General features: G+C 44.4%; 1 protein-coding gene across 1 annotated transcript in view; it reads right to left on the bottom strand.

Moving 5' to 3' along the window:
• AUTS2 (autism susceptibility candidate 2) overlaps positions 1 to 25,175 on the bottom strand; it is a gene marked incomplete at its 5' end in the record, with an annotated part of 1,256,093 nt that overhangs the window by 6,925 nt on the left and 1,223,993 nt on the right. Inside the window, 10 exons of the mRNA XM_011992898.1 lie at positions 508 to 585; positions 3,720 to 3,861; positions 7,945 to 8,016; positions 9,730 to 9,759; positions 11,029 to 11,100; positions 13,588 to 13,683; positions 16,871 to 16,915; positions 18,605 to 18,825; positions 19,931 to 20,184; positions 21,601 to 22,072. Of these exons, the coding sequence (XP_011848288.1) occupies positions 508 to 585; positions 3,720 to 3,861; positions 7,945 to 8,016; positions 9,730 to 9,759; positions 11,029 to 11,100; positions 13,588 to 13,683; positions 16,871 to 16,915; positions 18,605 to 18,825; positions 19,931 to 20,184; positions 21,601 to 22,072 (1,482 nt within the window). The remainder of the gene's footprint in view (positions 1 to 507; positions 586 to 3,719; positions 3,862 to 7,944; positions 8,017 to 9,729; positions 9,760 to 11,028; positions 11,101 to 13,587; positions 13,684 to 16,870; positions 16,916 to 18,604; positions 18,826 to 19,930; positions 20,185 to 21,600; positions 22,073 to 25,175) is intronic.

Here is a 25,175-nt window from a genome sequence, read left to right as displayed (position 1 = left end):
CCTGTACACTTTGCAGATGGGATCGAATATGCAAAGGCCACACAAAGCATGCACCTTCACTAGGAAGAGACTCATTCATCGGGGCAGTGACATGTGGAATAGCACCTCTCCATAACATCAGCTTGTGTTTCTTTCTGCTTCCTAGAGGTGACCTTTGCTACGGGGCAAGAGCTCACCATCTTCTTCCAAAGGGCAGGAACAGGCTGTTGTAAACTGGGATTCCCTGAGATACCAAGGGATGGCTCTCACCCACTGCACCATGGTAAGCTCAGGAAGAACCACTGCTGAGCACAGCTCCACTACGGAAAGAATGTGGCGTGAGGGATGACATCTGGAAGCTGGATGGCTTGTATTGAAACTCCTAAGAGAGTACCATCTCCTGCCTAAGTGGTAAGCGGGGTATCTGGGACTCCCACCAGTTTGCCTGGAGGTGCAGTGGAAGCATGGTAAACACAGCAGGGTTGCCTGAAGCACACACTTCAGTTCCCATGACTTTGGGTGACTCACCTAGGTGGGCAGCGGGGTTGAGGAAGTTGCTGTGATGAGGAGGTGGCCCAAAAGGGGTCCCAGTTGGGTGTGCAGCACCTGTTAAGTCAAACATAACAAAACCAGAGTTTAAAAAAGCCAACTTCGAAGGTGCAACCAGCTTCTACTTGCTTAAGGGCCCCATGAGAAAAAATGCTCAAGGGAGGTCATGGCTAAAGTCCACCCAGGCCCCTGCAGGCAAGACACGGGGTAAAAGAAAATGTTGTTTTTGGAAGCAGAAAATCAATCATCCCTTTTTCACTTTCCCAGCATGGCTGGCCACCACCAAAAAGAGGTATTTCTTTTTAAAGCCGATGACACACAGTATTACAAAGACAGCAATAACTCCCCTGGGTCATGGGAGGAGGGGAGGTTTCATAACCAAGTAAATTTGGAGAAATACTGGATTAAAAAGAGCTAAGCCAAGTTTCTTTACTGAAGGACTTCTGAGAGCCGTTAATAAGCTTATAGGCTCCTTCATTCTCTAAGAGGGGAACATTTCATCACGGAATCCTTTCCTCACAGAGTGAGTATCTCGGAGGACCAAGTTTTCGCTTTGAGAAACACTGTTCCAGACACCCAGCCCGTTACCATCCCTGGCTCAGGAGGGGTGGTCCTGAAGCCGTGGTTCTCGGCTACGCTGCCCTGGGGCCTTGCAGAATCCCTTCTCCTGAAGAATATGTTAGTTCGCATGCAGCCAATTCGAAGGATACTATAAGGCCCAACTCTATAAAACTCATTGTTGTGAGTTACATTAGGTTTTAGGAGATGAAGTCCTCTGATGTCTCTCAACTTGCAAGGCCAGGAAAAGCCGGTTGATTCTTCTGTTTTGGGGCACTAAAAATGTTATAACTGACTCACAGGTTTTTGCTTTGCCTGCCCGGGAGCTCAGGTCTAATTTAGTGGTTTCCTTCAGTTTTCCCTTGATCCACATTTCCTCCTCTACTCTGTATTTTGCCTAATGTGTATTTCTTGAAGATGCCTCTATTCCTGTTCTTGAAGGAAGCCAGGAAAGGAAGGAAGGAGAGAGAGAAAGAGAGTGTGCAAATGTGAATTAGGGAAGGACATTTCTAAGGGCTTAGGGTGCCAAATGGCCTTGTTAATATGAGGCCACTTACTAGCTAAGGAGGCTAGCTCCCTGGAAGGCAGGCTTTGTCCTAGATGAGAGATTTGCCAAAGTTATCTGAGGAAGTCTCTAGTTTATATTCATGGGATTAGTACCCAAAAGCAAGATGAAAATGGCTGGATTTCTTAAGTATGTACAAGTTTTACACATCAGTTACAAGGTTCACCAAATAACCATTTTGGGCAGAATCCCATACTGCTTATCCTAAAGAAGGTTACATTGTAGAATGGAAGTATAAACAGGGCCTGGATAAAGAATTTAGGAATAACTGTTCCATAATCCTTTTCATTTTGTCTAAGTTCCTATAAACAAATATAAATTCCTTTAGGAAGATGGATTAAACATAGGGGTCATTGCTGTCTGCACTCTGTTAACTCAATTTATGTTTTGGACTGCTGTTCCCTGGGCTGCAAAAGTCTTGTGGCCTGGGTTTGGAGTGGAAGCCACACAGTACAGAAGGAACATCATCCCGGTCCCGGTAGCTCAGGATTGGAAGACACCTGAGGGGTTATCTATCCAGTCCTGCACGCTGGCTTATTTTCCACCTGGGAAGTGTAAGAATGATACCCCGCCTCCACAAAGTGAACATATTCCAGGATATTCATCAGGCATTAGCAGTGTTGTCGGCTAAATAAAATTTTGGCCACATACTGTCTGTGTAGTGCAAGCTAATTAATGCTTCAATGAAGACCAGAGCTTTGCTGAGCCCAGGGCCCCCAGGGGTGCCTTGCAGTTTCAGAATTATTGAAGCAAAAGAAACCAATTCATCCACTTGGCTCAAATGGAAGCCAGAGAGAAATCTATTTCTCTCCAAAAATCGCTCTGAATGTAGCCCTGTCTCAGAGCCTAGGTGCCATGGTAACAGAGCCTTCAAATATGTCCCTAGACAGCACTGACAGAGAAAAACCTGAGACCTTAGCAAATTCCATCTACCCTCCAGGGGGATTCACTTGCTTTGCTAGCAAGGCCTATTATAATGATGATTTCTTGCAATGTGGGTGCTTCTCTCTTCCTGCGCCGAAGAGCCAGAGGTCTACCCACAGTGAGTCTTGAATAAAAGCCTGGGGTGGCAGCTGGCAGGATGGCTGTGAGACTTGTCCCATAAGGATCAGAAATGGGGAGCCCCTTGACCGCTTACGACCAGAAGAATAAATTCTGCTTAGCACAGTGGGTATGAAGTTATTAGCAGAATGAGCTCAATGCCATCATTTTTAAGTGTTAACTGAGCAGAGCTCTGTGTGCCAGAAATTACACTTAAAAAAGCTTTAAAGAAGACAGAATGACAAGAAACCCTTGATACCAAGAGGGCTGTTCTCATCCACCACACAGTCCTTACAGCCGCTGCCTTTTGTTTGTACCTGGAGCAGGAATGAGCATAATCGTCACTCTCTACCTCACCCCTTCCACACGCACGCTTGACAGTGTGTATTCTCAGAGGTTAAATGAATTACAGATCTGATGAACAGGTCACTTGGGTGTTTATGCTGTTTCCTAAATTTCTTCCATCGCTTTAACCAACCAGACAATAGTATTATGTTTTGTAGCAGAGAAAACCAGCAACTGAGTGGTCCACCCTCCCTTATCACAGACCACACTCCTGGCAACTGCCTTAATCGTCTTTATCCTCAGGACTTTAAAACACAGCATGACTGAGCATCCTGGTGCAACATTACAGTGCTCTGCGGGCACCATATTAAGGGCGACCGCATCCTTCTATAATTCCTGGCATTGTTTCCTTCCCATCTGCCCTTGCAAGCCTTCTGATCTTTCTCAATAGCAATTGACATGCTTGTGAGTTATACCGGTTTAATATAGAAGCAAATAATGAACCGAAGCGATGTGAATCCCTGTAAGGGAAAGATGATCTCTGCTTCCTCCTTTAATGAAAGAGTGTATCAATGAAGATTCCCAACCTGCTGGATGTGCTGCGATGTTGCCTTGCAAGCTGGCATACATTGTATTTTTGAAGGTGGTGATTGAGCGGCGGCTTGGAGCCCAAACCTCATTTATTTAGTTACCTTAGAACCACATTTCTCAGCTCTGCTCCCCCACCCAAACCCACACTCACCAGCGGCAGAGAACAAAGTTGAAGGCCGTGCCAGGTCATGGGGGTGGTGGATGGCTCCAAAGAGACTGGGGCCTGGAGGGCGGCTCAGGAACTCAGGTTTCAGTCCGAAGTCCAGCTTATGTGGGTCTGACTGCATCTGTTTCTATACAGCAAGGGGGACAGTAAGGGTCCCAAGGCCAACAGCGAGGAAGAAAGGTGTTAGTGAAGAGCTGGAGCTGGAGACTGTGAACGGTGCACTCGGGTTCAAGTTTACAAACACTGTGAGAAAAAGCAGCTACCCAAAAACCATTTCACCCTCAAATGTCAGATCTGCAGGCCGGTAGTGCCTGTTACACCAGAAATGTCTAGTGACAACACTAGTGTTTGGTCTGGTTTTTTCTTGTTTTTTTTTTTTTTGAGACGGAGTCTCCCTCACTCTGCCGCCCAGGCTGGAGTGCACTGGTGTGATCTTGGCTCACTGCAACCTCTGCCTCCCAGGTCCAAACGATTCTCCTGCCTCAGCTTCCCAAGTAGCTGGGATTACAGGTGCCTCCCAGCACGCCTAGTTAATTTTTGTATTTTTTGTGGATATGGGGTTTCACCATGATGGCCAGAGTGGTCTCAAACTCCTGACCTCAAGTGATCCGCCCACCTCGGTCTCCCAAAGTGCTAGGATTACAGGTGTGAGCCACCGCGCCCAGCTATGTTTGGTCTTTAAGGTTAATGGCTTGAGAAATAAAACCATATCCTATTTATGGAGACTGCCACCACTCCCAAAGTAGTTCAGTGTTTTGCTATAAAGGCCCATTTTAGTAAGATTTAAAATAATGGTGTCTTAACGCTCATTTTATTAGGAATTCTGCATGAATAATCTGCTGTATAAATTAATTGTTTAATGACTCTTTGCCATACTCTAATAGATCACAGTTCATTAGTAACTGAAAGTTAAGCAGAACTATTTGCATGTCTATTAGCTTTCAAATGATTATTGTTATATAATAAATAAAAAAAGAAAAAGTAGGAATATTAATTTAACTAATAGAGGCCCTATCTCTTCCTTCTACCTGTAATTACCTGAGGAAGGTGGGGGGGTCCGTCCAGACAAGTAAACCATAATCCCAGCACTTTGGGAGGCCAAGGCGGGCTGACTGCCTGAGCTCAGGAGTTGAAGAGCAGCCTGGGCAACATGGTGAAACCCTGTCTCTACTAAAATACAAAAAATCAGCTGGGCCTGGTGGTACGTGCCTGTAGTCCCAGCTACTGGGGAGGCTGAGGCACGAGAATTGCTTGAACCTGGGAGGCAGAGGTTGCTGTGACCGAGGCTAGCTCCAAAGAAAAAAAAAAAAAAAAGACTCGTGTGTGAAGTCTTTATCATGGACAGAAATCACTGTTTCCTCTTCTTTATGCATCCTCAGGCTAATCTTTCTGCCCACCATCCTCTTAGGCAGCAGAAATTGGTTCATAATCTTCATCTCAATCTTCCCCTGGCATCATTCTCTAGGCTAGAGGCCCTCACACCAGCATGATTTCAAAGCTGCCCCACCTCCTTGTTTCTTGACAGCTTTCTCTTTGAACTGGCTTCACACCTCCTCGGATAAGCACTGCTCCCAAGGCCTGGGGTCCTGGGACTTGAAGCTTCCAGTTGACGTTCCCTTGCTATGATCTTGACTTTCCCTCGCTATGAACTCTTTCCCATCCAGTCTCCTGGGTTTTCAGCCCCTTTAGCCCCATTCTAGCCTCAGCTCAATCTCTCTCATGTTCTGAGGGATCCTTGCCTGGCTGTACAACAGCAAAGCCCCATCAGGGGGCATCTATATTGACAGAACATGGCATGAGGGTCTGAGACAGGGAAGTCTGCTATTCCCTTACTGCTGAAGGCAACGTCCCACTCATCCATCACCCCCACTGAAAGCGAAAGCTACCCGTGCTCCTCCAGCTGGAACTGACACCACCCATTAAGAGAGCACACACACTTTCCTCACTGTTTACACACACACTGATCCTCATTACTGAACTCTAAGCAACTAGACGCCAGGAAGAACGCGTGCCCCCAGCTCGGCACAGTAAGGAACTTGCAGGCGTAGGCTCTTTCGATAAATACTGGGTAAGCGACTAAAAGAATGCGTAAAGGAACGTTACAGAGAAAGGGAAGATGCAATCTCTGCTCAAATCTACAGGGAACGCTATAATGAAAGTCCCGCCAGCAAGTCATAGCCAAGCCTCAAAACCAAGCTTCTAATTCACTATGAATCTATACAATTCTTTTGAGGACCTCCTTTAATTTGGTGGCCAAATTATTTAGTGCTAATATTGCATGGTACATAGCACAGTTCCATTAACCACAACTTAGGGCCATGAAGCAAAATGGAGCTTGGGGATTACAAGCAGTTTGCTGAAAAGGGAAGATGAACGAAGTTATCTCGTGTTCAAGAGGTCTTTCTAATTGAATTGGGATAATGAACGTTTAAGTCACTGGGGACACTTTTATGGGAAAGAAGTTGCTAAAGTGGCATGTGCAACATCCCTCATCGCTTTTAACCAAAGAAGTTACAAGGAAGATGTGCTTTACCTACCGTTCCACTAACCACATCAACCAGAACAAAAACTGAATTGAACTAATCATCAAAATCTAGTCAGCTCTTCAAAGCATACGCATTTTCTAGGATAGACCACAAGACTTCCAATTAAACTTCCCGTAACGATAAAGTACAAGTGAGCCAAACTCACTGCTGGCATGTTATAAGAAAGAGCAGGTATCTGACAACCAAAGCAAAGTATCTTAGTGACCTCACTGATTGAGGTTTGCATCTTAACTTTTAACTGGGTTGTTTTACTTTTTATGTATTCATTTTTTTTTTAAAGAAATGGGGTCTTGCTATGTTGCCCAGGCTGGACGAAACTCCCAGGCTCAAGGGGTTCTCCTGCCTCAGCCTCTGGAGAGGCTGGAACTTGGGTTGTTTTATTTTAAAAATCATATAACCCTTTTAAAAACATTTCTCTTCTGTGATGAAGAGCTCTATCTTCTGGCTCACTGGTCTCCTGTATTTCTTTCATGAGAGCTCCCAAATGCTGGTAGGACTAAAAGCTTGTTCGTGAAGAAATGGATTAAGTGAAGCTTATTGGAGTTATCTGATTGCTTGTTTGCTCCTGTTTTTACGGGCATCGTAACAGCCTGTAAATATCCAGACTGTAAAATACAGACTTGTCAGTTACTTTGTTTCCTAAGCGAAATGCTGATGCTGTATCCAGGGACTCGCAGAAGTTCTCGATCTCTCCCCTACTGAGTCATAAAGGCTCTAGCAGAACATGGAATATATTCATCCCTATGATGAAAATATAGACGAAAGGGAAAAACCATCTTTGGACAGCAAGGTAACTGGCCAGAACGCGGCTCCTGCAAGTCCTGACTGTATTCCAGCCCCCGGCACTGACCATCAACAGGACCAGTGACAGTTCAGTGGCATCGTCTTCATATAGGGCATACGTGACTCCACTGTTTTCCCACAGCCAAAAAATGAAAAGAATGCAGCAGTCACTATTTTTACAAAAACCCAAACCCAACATTCATTTGTAGCTCTTCCCAGATGCAAAGTATTTTCTGTATTCTAATTTTTGGTCACTACAATTTTATTTCCAAAAGCTTTATTTTAGCACTTAATCCATATTCAAGCCCTTTGGATCAATAAAATGACAAAATTATAAAAAAGGGGAACCCCAGGGCATTATCAGTTTGCTTTTCTTTTGTAATTTCACTGGTGGTTTCCCTAATTAATAGATTTCTGAGCTGGCTGCTGTGGCTTGCACTGTAATCCCAGCTACTTGGGAGGCTGAGGCGGGAGAACTGCTTGGGGCCGGGAGTCTGAGACCAGCCTGGGCAACACAGTGAGACCCTCCATCTCTACAAAAACAATCAAGAAATTAGCCAAGTATGGTGGTATATGCCTAAAGTCCCAGCTGCTTGGGAGACTGAGGTGGGAGGATCACATCAGCCCAGGAGTTCAAGGCTGTGGTGAGCTATGACTGTCCCCCTGTACTCCAGCCTGGGCAACAGAATGAGACCCTGACTCTGGGGGGGGCGGAAAAAAAAGTTAAGACTTCTGAGTAGCTTTTCCAAGAGAGGCTTGATCCTTCCTAACTATGGGTCTGTAAGATGTATTTTAAATGCCTCGTTAATCAGGTTCTCCCGAGCACATCACACACTCACATGCCCATCCCATTCTTCCTATACCAGGAAGGTCGGACTGACCTTGACTTTCTGTTGGTGGTGGTAAATCTGCCAGGCGATGTGAACATGCATAGCACACCACTTCCCTGGTTTCTGGAACAAGAAAGAGCAACGTGGTTAGGAGGAAGACATTTCAGAGAAAACCACCTTCAATTTCCCCAAAGCTTTCAGCAGATTTTGGCTGCAGAGGCTTTTTTCATGAAACAAGAGTGCTTTGTACTCTCCAAGTGCTTTTCCATCAGCAGCTCTCCAGCGCCCAGTCATAAGGGAGTCACAGCCAGCTCCCCCTCTTTCCCCACGTGGGCTTGCTACTCAGAAAACCACATTGACAAGGACCTCCCCGGTTAGCAAGGACAAGATGGCAAAAGCCTGAATCCCACTTCTGTGTCTCTTCTCTTTCTTTTCTGGTGCCAGCTGGCAGACCTGGTAGAGTGGGAAGCCCTGCTTAACAAATGCTGCCATGCTATAATGCAAATCAGCTGTTCAGAAGAGCTCATTAGTGAATGTCTGTGAGTCAAATCAAAATAAGAGAGGGTACAGAACCTGTCCTAACCGCCCCCAAGACTGTGGTTGTTTTTAACCCCCAAAGTGGTACAAAGAAATTCGCATTTTGACTGAAGCCCAGTTACCATAAATGCTAAGAGTCAACTACTCATTCATGTTGGTGGGCACTGTTCCTACGTTTAAAAAAAGAAAAGAAACAAAGAGAAGAATTCCTTCCTTCCTATTCTCTAGGCCTCTGCAGACCTCAAGTCCATCCTCCACCCTCTGGGGTTGAATTTGAATCAATTATCTCTGCAATTATTTCATGTCTTGCTTTATAAGGAGTGGAGTACTGTGAGTGTATTCTCTTCTACCAGTCAGCGGGCAGGGACCACCTCTTCACTTCATTTCTGCTAAGTTATCTACCCATAAGCTCGGGGTGTGTGCTCAGTAACTGCTGGATACATGAGAAGAAAACACAGCCTCATTCTACATCGGCGAAGAACAAAAGCTTCTGGTTTCTACAGTATGGGGTTATTGCCGAAAATATATACTTAAATGCAAGTCTGGGTCAGTTCTTTTCTCTTGCAATGAAATTATTCATTGAATAATTTGAAATCACAAATAATATACTGCCTCACCTAAGTGATGACACATTCTGCTTTTTCCCCTGGAGAAATCAAATTATCTGATTATATGCCCTAGAAATGAGTTATGTATAGTAAGAAATCTGCTGTCCATCCATCTTCTGTCCAGCAATTCATCACGTCTGTCTTACCCCCAACCACCAGGATTCATTTAGAGGTCATCACACTGGCCACTCTCCAGACCTCGAGAACAATTTGCTTTAAGCAAGATGTTAAGAAACCAAATGCTTATAGTATCTCCTTCCTGCACCTTAAAAGGAGGTCAAACGGCTATGGCAAGTCAATGCCACTTAGTACAGAAAGAGGGAGCCACCAGCCAAAATAAACAGACCCAGCTACATATTTTCTAAGTGCGAGAGAGACTAACTTCAGCCTGCAGCTTAAGTCTTTCCCCTTAAGTTCCAACTAGTCAAACCTTTTTCCAGAACTGCTAAGAAGAGATCAGACTCAGTTGACTTTTCTCTGTTGTAAAGAGAAAAAAGCCAATGGCCTCCAACGGTCAAAGCAAAACGATTTAGGCCATTTTCAATCACACTACCTGAAAAACCCAATCACCGTCATTCCGATGTCTTATTCCAACATTTCTATGGCTTATTTCCTTGTAATAGACTTGTATTTTTAACCCACAGGGAGTCAAATAGAGGTTGCAAAACAGTTCTATAAGAAGCTTTCTTACCCTTAACATAGGTCTGAAAGGATCTGTCAACTGTGAAGAGAAAATGACAACTTGGTTACATGCCTGTCACTCAAACAATTGCTCTAATTAACAAATTTGTAGTGCTTCATTAGGAGGGGAAATTAAAATGTTAGAATTTTACTTTTAAATGAAGTCCTTTTAGAGAATAATTAACCCATTTTCACACTATCAAAAGTGCCAAGTGTCCCCTCCCCCACTTCACAAGCCTTGGTACATCTACGCTGACAAGCCCCTGTACAAGTTTAATCAATAGCAATGTGCCCTCTGGCAATGTGATTTGCTCACATCACACACCAGGAGTTTCACTGTTTTGAGCTCCAACCACACTGGGTAGGTCTGAGGCAGAATGGCCTTCAGACCCCAGGCTTTTACAGCTGTAGTACAGCTCTACTAACTGGTATCTGGGGAGAGGTGTTCTTTCCATCCATCCATCCAGGAGAATTAGGCTGTCTTTACCAATACCCTTACATTGATGACTTTACATTATTTATAGGTATTAGACATTTTCCAGAAGTTCACTACACATCATGACATACTTACATAGTTGAGTCATTTTAAACTTCTATCTAACTCTGGTTATCAATTTCTGACTGCCCTTATATAGGTAAAAAGACAATATTGTTAAAGATGTTTTCATATTTCGTGTAAAGATGACTATAAATAACAATCAATGAGGCAAGATTATATCTATCGTATAACTTCAAATTCCTTTTTTGGAAGCAGGCAGTGGTAATAAATTATGAATAAACAACATAACCAAAGCATAATGGATATTTTATTTAGCTCTAGAGTACAAAAGGATCCCTAGCACATTAAAAATAGAGGGCCAAAGAGCCGTGCAGTACAATAACTTCCTGACCCCAGGCAAGGGGGGGATGTGTAGCCTGACTTCCAGGAAGAAAAGCACCTTAGTGCTTTTCCATTCAAAACCTTCTGTAGCTACTTCATTTGTGTAAGACAATTTAAGGAGACCATAGAAAGAGAAGATGGGTGAAGTAAAAAGTATACAAGCTGACACTGTCCGATTTCTGGGCTCAGACCATAACTCATTCCTCTTTTCTCCCATTGGCAAGTCGGTCTCTTTGTGTCCTACGCTCGCAGTGAGCAGCAGAGACTGTTTTCTAAGAGTCATTGGCATTTTCTTCCACAAACTGGAAGAACAGCTGAAACAGCAGCTCGCTCAAAGGAGCTACGGAAGATGCGATCACTGGGTTGGCCGTCCCGTGCAAACACACACCCCCTGGTGTTACCTGAGACCAAGCCTGACTTTGCACGTACCCTCGGGTCCTTTTGTAGTAAAGTGTGTGGGACTGTCCCAGGCCGAGCAGCGACATCGATAGGGTTGGATGTCTACAAATTAATTAGACCACAGCTTACTTAGGAAGCACAAAACAGGTGACACGAAAGCAAGATCCTTCCCTCCTCCTAAAGGAGAGAAGCCAAACTTCATTTGTTTGTTTCCTTCTGAAATGCAAGATTCATTTTTCTCAAGGACCACACATGCTCTTTCTCAAAGGGGCCTGACCACAGCTTGCTCTCTCCAGCAATGGCATCTAAAAGCAGAGAGAGGTCCCCAGAACATTTCACTGCAATAAAAAGCACAGGACCAAAAAAGAGAAGCAACAAACGTAAATGCTGTCCTGGAACTCCTCTTCCTCCAAATGAACCCATGGCAGGGACTGCCATTGGTTTTTTTTTTTTTTTTTTTAATCACCAAACATTCCAAGAAATGCTTAAGTGAACATTATTATAATTGGCAGGATCAGGTGTTTCTCATCAGAATAACTGAAAGTACAGACATTAAGCTCTCAGTTTTAACTGGTAGACAATAACAAGGAATTACACTCAGTAATTACTCATTAGCAGTGGTGGAAATGGGACAAGAGAACCTAATTTAGGGACCTTGCGGATCTGCTCTTCGATGATTTCTAAAGCAATTCTGCTTGCTCTTACCTATTCCCACCAACATTCTCAAATATTACTCACATTAACCTTATCTGTGAGCTTCTGTCCTTTGAATTAGCAACAATACAAAGCGTACTTTGGGCGCAATCACTGCTTTCTAGTGGGAAAGGATTCAGGAGACACTACCAGTTATTTTATTGAAGAAATCACAACTTCTATGAACACCCCCCACGCCAGGATGTTAAACTTGTCGGGAAAAAGAGCTCAAGTTTAGGCACGAAGCTTGCCTACAAGGAGAAGGGGGGAATAAAGAATGAAAGAAAGAAAAGCAATCAGCTGCAGTACAACTAACAATTAAGCTGGAGTTGTTAACAGCCTGATTTGCATACATATGAAGAACTCCACTAATGAACTGCAATCTACATATTCAATCAGGACGATGGCCTGGAAAGGCCTATTTCAACACCAGGAGAGACACTTTCTTGCCCAGATGTAGTTTTCTGTGTGATTGGATAATTGTGAGTGAGGGACATAGTCTAATTTATTAAATGACCTACCAGTCTGCTTGGGGAGGCCCCAGAGATTTGGTGCAACCTAGAGGGGACAGGCCCGGGTCTGAGGAAGTAGTAAAGTGCAGACTGGGGGAAGGAGTTTAAAATCACCATCATTTTATCTCCAGATAGGAGGTGTTTAACGAGGCCGTCATAAAAGCCCAGTGTATCAGTAACCTTGCATATAGGCTGCAATTCAATGGCGGCAAATTCAATAGATGAACTGAATTCCATGCAATTCAATGCAGGTGATTTTGAAGGGGAGGGGGACCCCCCACCTCTAATGCCTTTTAATTCTTTTCCTGTGCCTAGTTTTAATGCAACACCTCTTTGGAAATGCAGTTACGTGCTTATCCTGGAAAACTCTGGCCCAAAACTGTGTTTTACCTTAGAAATGAGATGGGGGGAAAAGAAAAAGGAAAACTCAGTGACACACAGCATAATATCTTCAAGTCTGAGAATGGTTACCCACATGACAGTATGACTCTTTTTATTTTTGTGTGAAAGTAAAATAGAAACTGTAAGTATATTTAAAAAGATAGTGTTTCCAGAATGACTCTTCAATATTGACCTTTACAGACAGCTGTAGCCAACGTTGGACAGCATTATCACTGACTAGGTGGAAGAGAATTTAACTGTTATCAAGGATGAAAGGTTAATTTCACTCTAGGATGTTAGTAACTGATGACAAAGTCTTGGCCTTGGCCAGTGTAACCATGGCAGGGGTGGGATGGCTGAGAGAAAGAGAGGGAGAAAGAAAGGAGGACCAAAATGGTAGGCGACCACCCCACTGCGGGCAGACCCTGTTAGCAGCCGATGGGGTTGGCGAGAGAAATGAGGGAGAATGAGAGAAGAATTCGTAGGATACAATTTTAGTTGTGGGACCTTTATCCCCACTTCTACTGAAGTACATAAGGACTCAGCTTTGTCTTTACTAATTACATATACTTGAAGCCTTTATCCCCACTTCTACTAAAATCAATAAGGACCCAGCTTTGTGTCTTTACTGATTACATATATCTGAAGAACAACCTGGCACACATGTGTCTGATATGTCATAGAATTCCTGACCAGAAGCTATGTCCACGATATTGGTAGTAAAAAAAATAAATATAATGTATATTTTGAAGAGCACAAGAAATCTTAGCTTAACTGAGATTACGTGGGTAGTACAGTTTGAAAATTGAATTTTCACGGCCATTTAAAACCAGATGGACTCGGAAGAAAAAAAAAAAAAAAGGCTCACTCTAATCCCAGTGGTCACTCAGGACCTGATTAATGAGTCACTGCACAGGCAAGAGGACGCAGAACTTCCTGCACGCCCGGCCCCGGGACGCCACTTAGACACATGCCTGTGTGTTTTCACTGTGAGGTTTCTTACCTTCGGCTGAAATGCTCCTTGTAGTGAACCAAAAGGGCCAGTGGGCGGGATCATAGGGGGGATGCCCGACACTGCAGGAGGATAGGAATGGAAGAGCTGTGGCCAAAGACGGAGAGGGGGAAAAAAGATTTTAGTAGGAGGCAAGTGACATATTCAAATTCCCGTCCCATTGAAAGACATTGACATGAGCAAGCCAAGTAATCTCAGTTTGATGCTATTAGTCAAGAAGCCATGATGGGATGATCACACAGATGCGCCATGAATGTGTAACTTCAAAAGTTAAAAGTAGTTCAGGATCAATCAGTCAGCAAATGACGTCCTGGGTGAGGGCATCATTAGAAAGGGAGCTTTTCTAATTATTAATTGTTAAATCAGAAGTCCTAAATGATTGGAGATTTTAATGCATTTCAAAAACAGGAGGGACTCTGAGCCAAATAAGATGCCCAGAAAATTACAAGTTAATTAGGGGGGAAAAAAAGGCAGAAAAAAGAAAAAAAAAAAAGGGAAGAAAAAGAAGTCTTCATGAGTGCCAGGATTTTATACCATTAAAACTCGATTAGTACTTTTAGACTTTTAATAGTGTGAGGAAATGAGAACATATTCACAATCCTTGCTTCATTAGGCTGTTGTAGAAGTGGCAGTTCCAGAGGACAATTTAATTCTCTCATCTAAAATAATGACAAATATGTGTGAAAGGGTAAAATAAAACGACTCGATGTATACTTTAAATGGAGCTGCCAATTGGCCTAGAAGATGGATTCTAGTTGCACAGAAATAACCCGAGTCTGGAATATCACTATCGAGCTTTCACTTGCTCTTGTTTAAGTCTCAGGTGCTTAAAGCACTTCTGTATGAACATATGAAATCTGAATTTTTATGGCCACTTCTCAACGGTTTCTGCTATTAAATGAACAAGCTCTTTGGAGGATACTCAAGCCAAGCCCTTCACATAGGAGTCCACTCTATGATGGTAACAGAATGAGTCTGAATGAAGACTATGAATTTTCCTCAATCAACAGTCTATAAAAGGACACAATTGAGGAAAGACATACAGAGAGAAGGCAATGCAAACACATCTTTCCCTCCTTCTAAAAATTTAATCTTTTTGAGGTCCTATTGGTCTGGTTCCATTTACTGTGATCAAGCCACCATACAAATATTTTAAAGAATGCCCCACCCTCGTGGCTGTTTATTATGTCAAAATTACAACAGTAATTGAAGCTCTTCCTCGTAAAGTATTTGTGTCAGTTATTTTTGGTAATTCACATTTTGCAATCCCATTTTCAGAGCACGTCCTTTTTCTGTTGGTCTTTATTTCATTTTGCTCCCTTCAATGATGCAGCAAAGTTTTTCAGACTAATTGATATTGAACTAAATCCACTTAAATAGTGATTGCAAGCCAAGTGCCCTCATTTAAAACTACTTTTAAGTCTAAAATTGTGTTTTAGATACTTGAGTGCATTGCATCTTAATTCCCCTTATAATGTCCTAATCCCCAAAGCAGGGGAGACTGAGTACTTCATATGTTATCCACTATAACTCCTAATATGAAATAACTCTCCCACAGTACACTGAATACAGCTGAGTAATTAAATACATGCCACAGTAAAACACACTCAGATCTCTATACTCTGCCTCCAGGTGGGCATTTTCCCTTTAAGTTTACAATTTAAAAATTGGATGTTCTTACCACTTTCTTTTTGTTTTATTCCATTACTGACCTCTTAGAACATAAATATAGCTGATCATTCCTCCCCCTGACTAAAAACCTGAAGCGCCTAATAATACATACACTTTCCAAAAATTCAGGCCTCCAGGCTTATTATCCATCTTCGGCCTAGGACTGTAGAATATGCATACGAGAAGGCACCGCAGTGGGTCCTAGAAAGTAAATCTGAGCCACTTGTTGGGCACGTTGAACTTTCTATATGAATTATTGTGTTAGCTGGTCCTTACTTTAAATCAGCAAAGTATAGACTAGGGGCATAATGGTGCCATCCATGGGCCAGACCCAAAGAGGAAATCCACAGGTCTACTGGGCTTTGGGTGTCCCCGTGAAATCTGTTTTTGTATCCCAGTACTGAGCAGAACAGGAGGGGACCATGTTGGGAGGGATGGGGAGGAGTCATCAAATACACTTTTCTAACTTCTTTTTAAAGAGGTCTTTCATCTTATGTTATTTCTGAATGCCCCTAGAGTACATAATTCTCAATTGATTTCTAATATTTACTAGTCTTGACTTCTCAGCTGCACTCTTGACTAACATGGTATCTAATTATCTGGTTCACAGTATGAATGAATTCAGTCTTTGCTGACCTATTTATAAGTAGCACTTCTACTCAAATAGTTAAGATAACACTATCTACAAACCTAAGCAAGAACAGTTGAGTATGGTGAATCAACATGGCTACAAGCAATGATTAACCTTCTCTTTTTTCTGGTTTCATAAAAAAAAAAATCACTGGCAAAGAAACTTGCAAATTTTCAGATAAAAATGATGCAGTATTCACCCCATCATCAAAATATCATGGAAATATTCAAGGTCTTTGAATAAAAATAAGCTCTTGTCTTACAAGTTAACTGAACATATAACTTAGGGTGTTATCAATTGAAGTTCCAGAACGTACTCTTAAAATTGCATAAAACAAGTTTTTTTGTTTGTTTGTTTGTTTTTGTGTTTTTTTTTTTAATGAAGGAGAATGAGTTTAAAGAGAAAATATCACTCATTTCAGTTTTGGGAGTTTATTTTAATTAAGTGATATTTTTACTTTCCATTGCAACAAACTCAACAGAACAATACCAGCCATGTGGAAGAGGGTTCTACATTTAGTCTAGAGCAAATGAAAATCTACTCGTTGAAGAGTCATGAGTCAAAAAGACAAGGGACTTTCTATTTAGAGGAAATAATTCAGGTTGCATTCCAGGACTTCTGTGTTAGTGACATTTCAACTGACGACTGAAATGTTGTGATTTCGGACTCTCCTGGAACTCTGCTGACTCCACTGCAGACACCTCACTTTGCAGGACAGATGCCTGACTGCCACTAAAGAGCAACTCTGCTTTCAAGCCTTCGGAGTGCTTATGATCTTTTGATTCAGAAGATGATACTGCATCTTTACCAAAAGCAAAACACCACAAAAGCAAGCATCCAAAGTGGCAAGGAGCAATGGGAACTCTTGCAAAGATGATTAAGGAAGGCTGCTAGTCATTGACTGATCTGTGGCAACAGCACAAAAATGGCAAAGCAGTTACATTCAATGTGTAGCATGGTAATGAAACTCACACTGTGCCGGTAGAATGGGTCAACTTTTGTAGGGTATTTGTCAAACTGTAAAGGGATCAAAGCAAAAGCTAGTTACTTAATCCGCATTGTTGTTCACTGCTACAGTGGAGGTGGCCCTACAAAGCTTCCCTGTCATTAAGTTGTCATCAGACCCAATAACCTCATTATATATGAAACCATTCTGAGCTCCTGAGTCTCCCTGACAAGAAGACAACAAAAATGGAAGAACGAAGTGAAAAACCAAGTGGTACATTTGGGTTCTGCACATACTAGGATGCCTTTCTTCCTACTATTTTCTTTCTACAGATTGGCACGAACCAAACATCTAAACAGGAGAGAACAGGCAATTACCCAGATAAATCAGAGAGAGGTGAGCATTTGGTCTGATTTACCCAGTGAATTCCCCCTATTTTCATCTTTACTTGGGCAGAAAAACTGTCTTGCCATGCAGCTGTCTTCTGAAATGTATGACACCCAAATACAAAGTGATCTGGGGTAGGCCAGACAGCCTTTCATTTGAACAGAAAAAGAGTATACTATTGTCCCCTCTAAATAATGTCATCATATTGATGCTATAACTACCCTTGGTTAAATTAATTTGTGAAACAGCTCACACAGGCCAGCAGAAAACTTTCTCAAAATCTTAGGATCTTCAAAATCTAACTGTTGAGAAGTATAGTTCATCCAAAAAAGAGATACAGGATTTGCTATTAAAAACATATTTCTGGTCACAAGGCCTCATTGCTAATATTCCTTGAAATGAAATTTATAAAACAAACTTTAAAAACATATTTTTAAAAAGTAAGTTGAATAAGATGGGGGAGGGAGAGGAAGGAGAGGAAGCAAACTTGGGTGAAGTGGACTCCTTTTAAAATCATGCAATTTATTCTCATAATGCCTATAGTGATGACCTTAAAATCCAGTATTTTCTGAAATACTGAAAATTAAGTAAAAAATGACTCTAATACTCACTGTTAGACAGGACTCTATCTGAGAATATTTACCATTCTAATATGGCACTATTAATTATGGTTATTCACTTTAAAAAAAGAAATTCCTAACTGGTTCTGGACATGTGCTAGCCCCCAGTGAAGACCAAGACCATGTCATGGCCAGTGGTTCCTCTTGCCCCAAGGCAGACAGTTCTGTCCCTGCAGGGATCCCTGAACACTTGCTGACAGAGCACAATACCAGATTAGGTACTGTCTTATGAAACACAAGAAATACAACACCTCCAACAAAGTGGGTTTAGGGAAGCCATCGGAATGCGCAGGTGGATGTAGCACCCAACGCAGTCCCAGCCTCCTGGCTGAGGTCTCTCTCCCTTCTCTTCTTCATCCCCATTACCCTGCAAGAATGTATGTGCTAGCACTTGGTGCAAAGCACAAGCAGGTGCATTTTCTGTCTGGTGACAGTCTCCCGGGATGCTCAAAAAAACAAAACAACCCTTTAAGAAGTTAGCCATCAACACTGGGCACGACTGTTTTGAGGGCAGATGGAATCATTTCCACCGGCAGTGCTGGATACCACTGCCTAGAAAGAAGTTCCTACTGTAGGTCCCTGAAGTCAGAGCTGCCTGAGGCAGGGTACTAGACACATTCCCTTCTCTCCAGCAAACAGCCGTCACTCCCCATTCGATCTCTGGTGGCCCCGCTGCCCAGCCCGGTCCCACGTGCTGCATAAAGAAAAGAGTCGTGCTCTACTTATCCTCACATTTCTGCCTGGGGTACGCACCATGGGAGGTGCTGGCGTCGGCATGATGGCGGTGGGCGGGATGGCGTGGGGGAACGGTGTGAAGGTGTGCTGGTGCGTGTGCTGGTGGGTGTGCTGGTGCTGGTGCTGGTGCTGATGGAACTCGGTCCGCAGGTAGGGCGGAGGGCCCAGCGAAGCCCCGCGGTCAGCACTCTGAGAGGCCAAAAAACGAGTGTTCAGTTCCTGTCGCAAGATGTCTTGCTCTGGAAGAGAAGAAGAGGGAGACAATGACACCTTTTCCTTCAGAACAGGACATCGGAGTGCCTTCCTGTGGAGGGATACGGGGCTGATGACACAGTGGCAGGGGTGACAGGGTGCGGCTGGGCCCTGAGATAAAAGGGGGCAATCAATGAAGCAGAGGAGACCAAGGCCCAGTCGCACCCTGTCTCCCTGTTCTCTAGCTGGTCTCCCAGCTTTCAGGGACAGGCAGTCTATCGATTTGGGGAAAAGCTCCAGGCCAAACGCCAGAGTCCGATTTCCAGCTGTCACCACCAGCTGAGTGACCCTGGGCAGGGCAAATAACCCATCCGAGGGCCAGTTTTCCCATCTTCAAGAGGGGGACAATAATACTGCCTAACTCATGGGTTTGATTTTTGAGGGTTAAAGCAATTTGCACATTTAAGTGCTTGGAAACAGTGACAGCACACTAATAAATGTCAGCTGTTCACATGGCAGGGCTTGCACGCCCTCTTTAAGTGTCAATTACTGCTATATGGCTCTCTATATTAGCAGCATACCATGGCTACACTGGACCAGAACTGGGACACTTGACCTGATTAACACAGGTGAGGAGACAAGGACCCTGTGTCTAACATGAGGTCTGCCCTTAAAATTCTGGGATATATTGTCACAAAGAGTGTGTCATCTCCTCCCAAGGAGACCAGAGAAGGCCCTGCCCAGTGAAAAGAAACCCCTTAAACCAGGACGCAATCTAAGATCCTGGAGCGAAACAGACATGGGCTTGGGGACGTTTCCATCGCTCTCAGGAGAGCCCAGACGACACAGGACACACGCTACCTGCGTCTGACCACTCAGTGGCTGAATTTAGCTGGAAATGCCTCCTAACTCCAAACAAACCACCTCTCTTCGGGCAGTGTCAGGTTCACAGGGGCTGAGCTAAGCTTAGTATGGGTGCTGACAGGTATTTTTGCTGGACCTCAGGCCAGAGAGCGTTTGAGGAAGATTAGAGTAAGGAAGGAAAAAACTGTAGGCAAATGCAACCTTGCAATCGGGACAACATAGGTAGGGTGAGGTCACAGCCAGGGGTGGTGGGTGTCGGGGTCATGAGCACAGGCTCCTTCGTCCTACCTGAGTAAGTGCTCCCGGCCGGGTGTCCGGCCACCTGCAGACTTCCTGATGTCAGTGGTGGTGGAGGAGGCAGAGCAGTGGGAGGGGCAAACATATTGGGGTGATGTGAGTGTGCGGGGGGCTGGAGGGTGGGTGTGAAGCTGTGCAGGGGGCTGTGGTTGGGCAGGGAGAGGGGGAATGGGGAGGCAGAGGGGTGGTGGGAGATGTGAGGAGGGGCGGGCTGAGTCTTTGCTGGAGTGCTGCTTCTGCTACTGCTATCGGAGCAAGAAAAAACAGAAAAGAAAAAAATAAAAAAAGGTAAGCTATGTATTCGCTTTTAAAGAATCCTGTCTCCTTCCCCTAAACCCTCACCACAGTCTCTCTTGCCCCTTCCTCTTTACAGATCCTCCCTGTATGCACACACTTTCTGAAATTACAACTCCTGCAAACTTTCCCATCGTTACTGCAGACAGAGCAAACCGAAACTGCTGCTTCAGGGCTGTGGGGCATCTTGATGTCGAGACAGCTCATTCTGCCTAAACCTCAGGGCCTCTCTCGTTCCTGTGGCCAGATTCTCATCTCTGCCCCTAGAAAATCCCCAGCCTTCCATTCTCCACTAGCTACATCTCCTATAAAGTAACAGTTAACACAAAGGAATAAAAAACGCGATGATCTGAGTTCACCCCATCTGTCTTGTTACCTCTTAAATGAAGACACACAAAGAAGAGGTGAAACCCAGGTGCCTGGGTTCTCACATCACTTTATGGTCTGGAGACCACAGAAACGGCCGAGGGGTCAGAAGCCGGGCCTGGCTCCTTGGGGAAGAAACCTGCCTCCCAAAGACTGGGCCTTTGCCTCTTAGGAAATAGCAAGGCCCGGAACCACCAAAGCCTCCAGGTTTTCAAAAGGAAAACAGTAACAAAGACACACAGCCTCAGGAGCTGTGCCGGGTTAGAATTATAGCCCCCGGGGGCACCAAGGGTTGGCTCCACTTGGCGCTGCACACTGGGTTTCTGCCTCTCTTTTCTTTGCTGTGTTCCTCTGTGCTGCTTTTTAGACGTTTCTTTGTAACTTGGCAAAAACAAGACCGAGGAGAGCCTGGATTTCCATACAGAAATTTCTCACTTTCTCTAAACGCAGCTTGTTTTCTTTCTTCCCTACTTCTCTGACCCACATAGGAGGAAGTAAATCAGAACCAAAAAAAAAAAAAAAAAATCCTTAAACTGGGATACTCATTGGCTCCCAATCTTCCTGCCTTTGGAACTGCAGGGAGACAAGTTTTCTTTAATACTTCTTCTGTCACAGTTTGCAAGAGCCTGCCTTGAAAGGATCTGCTCACACTGCGTGGCCTCTGATATGCCCCAGGCTTCGATTTCCTGCCTCCCACTGCTGCTGGGTCTCCCTGGCCCAGGACTTTCCACGCCTTCCTCACCTTCTGCCTCCGCTCTCTCGAGTGCCTAAAATATTTTCCTTCCTTACAATGTCCTCACCACCCACCCATCCCAACCTGTCCTTTCCCAAGAGACCCGAGTCTCACCCAACAGCCCCATTCCCTGTCTCTAGTCTCAGAGAAAGGGATGATGTTTCCAACAAGGAAACTTCAGTCTCCCTAGGGATCCCTCCCCGAGTCCCACCCACCTGATCCCCAGGGAGAGGGCAAAACTCAGGCCAAAGAAGAGCAGGCCACTCACCTTAAACTGTTGAGGCTTAAGCTACTGCTGTTGTAGGCTGACAATGGCTGGGAGAGGCTCTGAGCGGAGGGGTGGGCCTGCACAGGTGGGAGGTTCTGATGGAGCAGCTGGGTGGGGGACTGTGGCCTGGGTGGCCTCTGCACCTGAGGCTGCGGGGCGGGCTGGAGCTGGGCCTCAGGAGGGCCCTGTGGTGGCTGTGTAATCGGAGGTGGGGGCTGAGGTGGGGCCTCTGTGTGCTGCACCAAGTCAGGGTCTGGAGAAGGAGCTCGGAGTTGGGGCTCCGTCTGGGGCTGGGGTATCGGCTGTGCGACCTGAGGGCAGGGGTCTTTAAGCACCACAGGCTCAAAGATCGGCTCTTTGCAACAGTCCTGGCTCTTCTCCTGGCTTCTCTCTAGACCCGATATCTTGGGGACAATTGGCCCTGCATCCTGGCTGTCATGTTCTGGTAGCGTGCCAACACCTAACTCCGGATCTGCATGGGAGAGAGCAAAGACAAAACCACAGGCAACGACATGTGAGTGTGGGGTAATGAGGGAAAGTAAACTCCAAAGCTATCACACAGCTCCAGCAACCGGACCTGGCACCAGCCCTCCTCACTTGGGTCCTTGTCTCCACCACCTGCAGCAGTATGTGCCCACAGCAAATGGGTCAATGGTGGACAGAGAAAGATGCAGGAACAGCCTTTGCCCATGGAGAGCAATGCCCCTGGGGATGTGGGAGGGGAGAGAAAGGCCAACCGGCCAGAGGAGACTGCATTCAAGAAAGCAGCCTAGCACCAGGCATGGGGGCTCACACCTGTGATCTCAACACTTTGAGAGGCCGAGCTGGGAGGATTGCTTGAGCCCAGGAGTTCGAGATCAGTCTGGGCAACGTAGCACGATCCTGACTCTCCAAAAAAAATTAGCCAGGTGTGTGCTACAGTCCAAGCTACTCGGGAGGCTGAGGTAGAAGGATCGCTTGAGCCCACGAGTTCAAGAGCACCCTGGGCAACCTAGCGAGATTCGAGATTCCGTCTCTATAAAAGAAAAAACAGCAGCCTAGACTACATTCTGAAAATGAATGTTTTCCTTAACCTCCAGGAAGTCTTTTATGGCATCACAATTAAGAAACAATAGTTGACAAGTTGATTTTTCCCTTTTAAAACAAATACATTTGTTGAATACACAAAAGAAAGTGTTTTCAATAGCAAATGAGTCAAACATTATTTAACATCACACGGATGTTTTTCCTTGGCCTTCCCTTCCTCCCCACTTTCCACTTTGACCAACGGGACACACTTCACATTTACAGATAATTTTTGGTTGAGCAAGTGCTGAACTTTCAAGTCAAAAGGCAGGTCTCTTAATGCCCATCACCTGATCCCAGCACCATCTGCGATCGAAGGTGCAAACGGGAACTGAAATAAAGTTTCCCATCAACTACACTTGCTAGAGCTTTTAAGAAAGTCCCCTTGGACCACATGGGGGTCCGCACGCAACTAAGTTAAAGGGGTGCTGGACGTTGAGAATAAGCTTGGATATTAAATTTAAGGGAAATTCTACACTCGTGAAAGAAATACAGAAAATAGCTGCTCCTGTATGGATGTAAAAGATGTACTCCCTCCAAAGGGCAAAAGATCTAAGGGCCACGTTTAGTAGAATGGCTTATCTGACTACCCCATAAGCCAAGCTCCATAAAAATCTCAAACCAGAATAACGAAAGACCAACAGGGCATTCAATAGAAAAGAATGGCCCCGTTTGGGAGTAAGTACTTTTGTATACGACTAGGGGAAAATTACCCTTCCCACATTTTTGTGCTAAAAAGATGCATCCTTTTATTACTACACAGTTTCAAAAGAGAAAAGGAATAGACGACAACATCCTTTGACAGTGTTTTTCACGCATTCTTAAATGAACTACCCTGGGCGTTAACTTTCTCCTCTTACCTCATTGTATCAAATGGGAAAAGTATGTGGTATTCTTGTTGGTTCTGTGTATCTCTGGGGTTTTCTGTCTGTTTTTTGTTTTACAGGTGGGGTCTCCCCAGGTTGTTTAGGCTGGACTGCACTGGACATTCACATGTGTGATCACAGCACACTACAGCTCCAACTCCTGGGCCCACGGGTTCATCCTGCCTCAGCCTCCTGGGTAGCCAGGATTAGAGGGGCCTGCCACTGTGCCCAGCTTACATATTTCTGTTTTTGTATTGTTGTATATACACACTTGTTTGCCATTATTCCTTGGAATTCTCATCAAAGCAATTCGTTATTTTCAATGTTCTTTTGGTAACACAGATCAAACCGATAACATGCACAAAAGCAAAAACAAAACTTGGGTTTATAAACAAAGCACATTTTTGGCTAACAGGAACTTGGCTATCGTCACATCTCTCCAAACAGCCTGGAACAATAACACTGAGATGGGAAGAAAGCTGCCTTCTTCACATGCTTCAGAGGTATGAAAAGATGGAGCACTTGGTAAAGTGCTGATGAAAAGGAACTCTGCACTTCTGACACACATTTCTGTCCAGTGCTGTCTTACCAACCTTTCTGGGAAGATTTTTGCTCAGGATAACGCTGAAATTGAAAGGCTTCTCAAAACCTTCCTTTCTAACTTTAGGGCTGAAGGAGCACCCCAAGCCCTTGCTGTGGATAGGCCCCATCCAGCTAGCAAAGCTCCTGCATCCAATGAGGAAGGAAGACCCTTTATTCAGCGATGTCACAGTTAGGGATCCGGCTCTGTGTCTCTCCATGTGTCTTCACAAAATTTCCCATCTTTTTCTTTCACAGGATTTTCCCATAGCAAGCTAATATCAAAGGCACTGAAAAATCACATGCTTCGTATGTATGATCCAGGCCTGTGAGTCAGGTCTGGGACAGAAAGTAACAACAGCCCAGAAATCCTAACAGCACAAGACAGAGGAGGGGTTTCACTCAACGAGAAGTTCTAAGTATCTGAGCAGGACTCTTCTCACGCTGACAGCTAATTTAGCATTTTTATGCTTGGTACAATGGCAGAAACACTTTTTAAAAATCTTTTTGTATGACTCTGTTCTCTCCAGACTGGGCTGGTGAAGAAATCAGTAAATACTTTCTATCTTGGTAAGTATACATTCAAATTCCCTCCAAAAATCACTGTCCGAAGTTTCTCCCTCTAACGAAAGCAAGCTTCCTTTTCCAAAGGACACCACTCAGAGGATATCACTTGCACTCACTTATGCTGGTAAGGAGGCACATCAGAGACCCATAAAGAAGTACTACAGACCTCTAGCTTGACTCTGTTTACCCCCTTGTTCTTGAATGAGCCTCAAAAGAATTTGGACAACACAGCCAAACTTACAGATGGCATCCTGCAGGCTTGGGCTCGCTGTCCAAGGCTCTGGAGTTGACTTTCTTGTCTCCTCTGTTGCCTCACTATCTCAATCTCAACCTAACCACGGCTAGAACGTGAGGGAGTGGTGCCAAGGCTGTGGCCGTCACCACCACCTCCAACAAGCTACCAAAGATGAAGGGAAGACCCAAACCTCTCCAGGGAACTGTGCAAATCTGTACGGCACTCCTTTAACTTTAATGCACGTTCAGATCACCTGGACATCT

Source organism: Mandrillus leucophaeus, unplaced genomic scaffold (genome assembly GCF_000951045.1).
Source record: "Mandrillus leucophaeus isolate KB7577 unplaced genomic scaffold, Mleu.le_1.0 Scaffold42, whole genome shotgun sequence".
NCBI classification, from domain to species: domain Eukaryota; kingdom Metazoa; phylum Chordata; class Mammalia; order Primates; family Cercopithecidae; genus Mandrillus; species Mandrillus leucophaeus.
The sequence above is the reverse complement of the archived record's forward strand: the minus strand, read 5'-3'. Positions and strand labels throughout refer to the sequence as shown.